This window comes from Terrapene carolina, unplaced genomic scaffold (genome assembly GCF_002925995.2).
Source record: "Terrapene carolina triunguis isolate 2854851 unplaced genomic scaffold, T_m_triunguis-2.0 Scaffold89, whole genome shotgun sequence".
Classification (NCBI taxonomy): Eukaryota; Metazoa; Chordata; order Testudines; family Emydidae; genus Terrapene; species Terrapene triunguis.
This window is the reverse complement of record NW_020664440.1, coordinates 31,137,449-31,141,192: the sequence shown is the minus strand read 5'-3', so window position 1 is coordinate 31,141,192 and position 3,744 is coordinate 31,137,449. Positions and strand designations below refer to the sequence as shown.

Here is a 3,744-nt window from a genome sequence, read left to right as displayed (position 1 = left end):
CCTTCCCCCCTCCAGTTCTCCCCCAGCCCGTCCCCCTCATAGACACGTACCCCTCGCCAGCCCCTCCCCACACACACCTCCCCAGCCCAGTGGCGGATTAATAATTTTGCCGCCTCTAGGTCTGGAAATAATTGCCGCCCTGGCCCCACCCCGACTCCGCCCTTTTCCCGCCCTCATTCCAACCCCCTCCCCAAAGTCCCCACCCCAACTCCTCCCCTTCCCTTCCCCTATTGGATCCCTTCCCCAAATCCCTGCCCCCGGCCCCGCCTCTTCCCCCAGCGCACGGCGTTCCCCCTCCTCCCCCCTCCCTCCCTGCCCCGCGAAACAGTTGTTTCGTGGCGCAAGCGCTGGGAGGGGAGAGAAACAGGACGCGGCGGCGCGCTTGTAGAGGAGGCGGAGGTGAGCTGGAGCAGGGAGGCGGGGAGCGGAGGGGAGCTTCCGCCCCTGCAAATTTGCCGCCCTAGGCCTAGGCCTTGTCGGCCTAGGCAATAATACGGCGCTACCGCAGCCCCTCTTCCTATAGACACATACCACTGTCCAGCCACTCCCCACACACACCTCCGCAACCCCTCCCACTTATAGACATGGACCCCTCGCCAGCCCCTCTCCGCACACCTCACCAGTCCCTCCCCCCATAGACACGTATCCCTTCCCAGACCCTCCCCACACACACCTCCCCAGTCCCTCCCACTTACACACGTACCCATCCCCATCCCCTCCCCACACATACCTCCCCGGCCCCTCCTCCACAGACACATACCCCTCTCCAGCTCCTCCCCACGCACACCTTCTCACCCTGTCCCCCCATAGACACATACCCTCTCCAGTCCTTCCCCACACAAAGCTCACCAGCCCCTCCCCCTTTTAGACATGTACCCCTCACAAGCCCCTCCCCACACACTTCCCCACCCCTTCCCCCTCATAGACACATACTCCTCCCCATCCCCTCCTCACACCCACCTCCCCAGCCCCTCCCCCATAGACACATACCCCTCTCCAGTTCCTCCCCACGCACACTTCCACAACCCCTCCCCCCATACACACGTACCCCTCTCTAGTCCCTCCTCACACACCCCTCTCCAGCCCCTCCCCTCATACGCACATACCCTTCACCAGCCTCTCTCCACATACCTGGCCCCCATAGACATGTACTCCTCACCAGCCCGTCCCCACACACACCTCCCCAGTCCCTGCCCCTCAAAGACAAATACCCCTCACCAGCCGCTCCCCCAATAGATACATACCCCTCTCCAGCCCTTCCCCCCACATACCTCACCAGCCCCTACACCATAGACGCCTTCCCCCCTCCAATTCCTCCCCATGAACACTTCCCCAGCCCATCCCCCTCATAGACACGTACACCTCCCCAGCCACTCCCCACACACATCTTACCAGTCCTTCCCCCGTAGACACGTACCCCTCGCCAGCCCCTCCCCACACACACACCTCCACAGCCCCTCTCCCCATAGACACATACTCCTCGCCAGCCACTCCCCACACACATCTTACAGTCCCTCCCCCCATAGACACGTACCCACCAGCCCCTCCCCACACACACCCCTCCCCAGCCCCTCCCCCCATAGACATGTACCCCTCTCCAGCCACTCCCCCCACACACCTCCCCCCATGGACACATACCCCTTGCCAGCCCCTCCCCCCATAGACACGTACCCTCCAGCCACTCCCCACACACACGCCCTCCCCACAGTCTCCTAGGTGGGCAGGTGTGTCTGGCTCCTTCCCCCTCAGCCTGGGCAGCTGCACTGCAGCCTTCTGTCTGACATGTGGGGAGGAGGGGCTGCACAGCTCTGATGCTGTGAACTCCTGGGCCAACCAGCTCATGCCCCAATATTGCCCCTTCACCGCACACACTCCTTCCCCATTAGCAGACCAGACCGGAGCCAGCACCCTGAGAGGGGAAGGGCCTCGTGTCCCATTCCCCGCCACCATGAGCCAGTCATTCCACCCTTCCATCTCCTACAGTTGGGCCAGATTGGAGCTGGCACCCCCTAGAGGGGAAAGGCCCCATATCCCATTATCAGCCAGAGGGGATCTAACAATTCAAATGTCTGGGTTGTGCCCTGCGCCTCTCTGTGCCTGCACGTCTCTCGCTCCTCCTCCACTCACTGTCTCTGTTCCATGCAGGGGCTGTGAATGCAGAAATGGGTCCCAAGGGTCTGGAAGGGAAAGGGGGGCAGTTTGGGAGGGAAGGTAGATAGATAGATAGATAGATTAGATAGATGAGTGAGTATGGGGATGAATGGGTGGAGCAGGAGTAGGGATGGAGGAGGTGGATAGATGGAGGAATGGGGTAGATAGATGTAGGGTGTGGGGGGATAGACGGAGAGGTGTTCAGGGATGTTGGATGGGTGGAAGTGTGGGAGATGGAGGGATGTGGGGGCAGATGGAGGGGCGGGGAGGTGTGGATGGAGAGGTGGGGGGATTGGGTTGGGGGATGGAAGGATGTGTCTGGGGATGGATACATGGAGGGTGTGGAGGGATAATGGTGGGAGGAATGTGGGATAGGTTGGGGGGTGGATCAATGGGGGATGGAGGGAGGGAGGTGGTGATTGGGGGTGGATAGATGGGAGGGGTAGTTGGGCAGATGGAGGTGGGATGGAAGGAGGGGATGGATGGATGGAGGGGATGGAAGAAGGGGTGTGTGGTAGGGGTGGGGGGAAGGCGGGGGTTGGATGGATGGAAGGAAAGGAGTGGAGGGAGGGGGTGGAGGGGTTGGAGGGCATGGAAGAAGCGGGTGTGGTTGGGGATGGAGGGAAGGAGGGAATTGCATGGAAGGGGGTGGTGGGGATGGAAGAAGGGGGTGTGGTTGGGGAAGGAGGGGGTTGGATGGAGGGGATGGAAGAAGATGGGTGGTTGGGGGTAGAGGGAGGGGTGTGTGACAGCCCGAAGCCATGTGCAGGTGCGTTAGAAGCCAGTGCAGAGGTTGGTGGCTGGCAGGGAGTGAAGTGGGAGGAGGAAATGAGAACTTGGGGCGGGGGTGTCGCTGTGTCCTCCAGTCAGGGCAGTGGCTGGGGGGCTGTCATGGGGACCGCTGCTTTCTGCAGCCCCTGGCTGGCTGAGCTCTGCCTCTCTCCTGGCCCACCATTCACTCAGGATCTTTCTTTCTCTGTTTATTCTTCCCTCCCCTGCCACCCCCACCCTGCGACTCCATCCCTCCTTCCCCCCCATGGGCTTCACCCCTCCTCTTTCTCCCTTCCCCACCCTTACTCCCCTGCACCCCGTCTTGGCAGGTCGACAGCTGACAATATTTAACAGCCAGGCCGCCATCAAGATCGGAGGCCGGGATCAGGGCCGCCCCTTCCAGGGCCAGATCTCAGGGCTCTACTACAACGGGCTCAAGGTGCTGTCCCTGGCAGCCGAGAGCGACCCCAATGTGTGGGTGGAGGGGAACCTCCGGTTGGTGGGTGAGGTGCCCTCCGTCATGACCACCGAGACCACTGCCACCACCCTGCTGGCCGACATGTCCACCACCATCATGGAGACCACCACCACCATGGCCACCACCACCACGCGGCGCGGCCGCTCTCCCACCATGCGTGACAGCATCACCCAGGTGAGTTGGGGGAAGGAACCAAGGGGGGGAGGGGAGAGAGGAAGGTGAGGGGGAGTCTGGTACCCAGGGGAGGGGAGATGAGAAATTGAGCGGGGGTCTGGTACTCAGGGGAAGGGAGATGGGAAGGTGCGGGGGTCTGGTACCAGGGGCAGGGGCAATGGGAAGGTGGG

The 3,744-nt window shown here is 62.0% G+C and overlaps 1 protein-coding gene across 11 annotated transcripts in view; it reads left to right on the top strand.

The window, feature by feature from the left end:
- Positions 1-3,744, top strand: part of NRXN2 (neurexin 2) — a 305,564-nt gene that overhangs the window by 272,762 nt on the left and 29,058 nt on the right. For all 11 annotated transcript variants that reach the window (XM_026650363.1, XM_026650358.1, XM_026650366.1 and 8 more), the window contains one exon: positions 3,252-3,574. In XM_026650363.1, the coding sequence (XP_026506148.1) occupies positions 3,252-3,574 (323 nt within the window). The remainder of the gene's footprint in view (positions 1-3,251; positions 3,575-3,744) is intronic.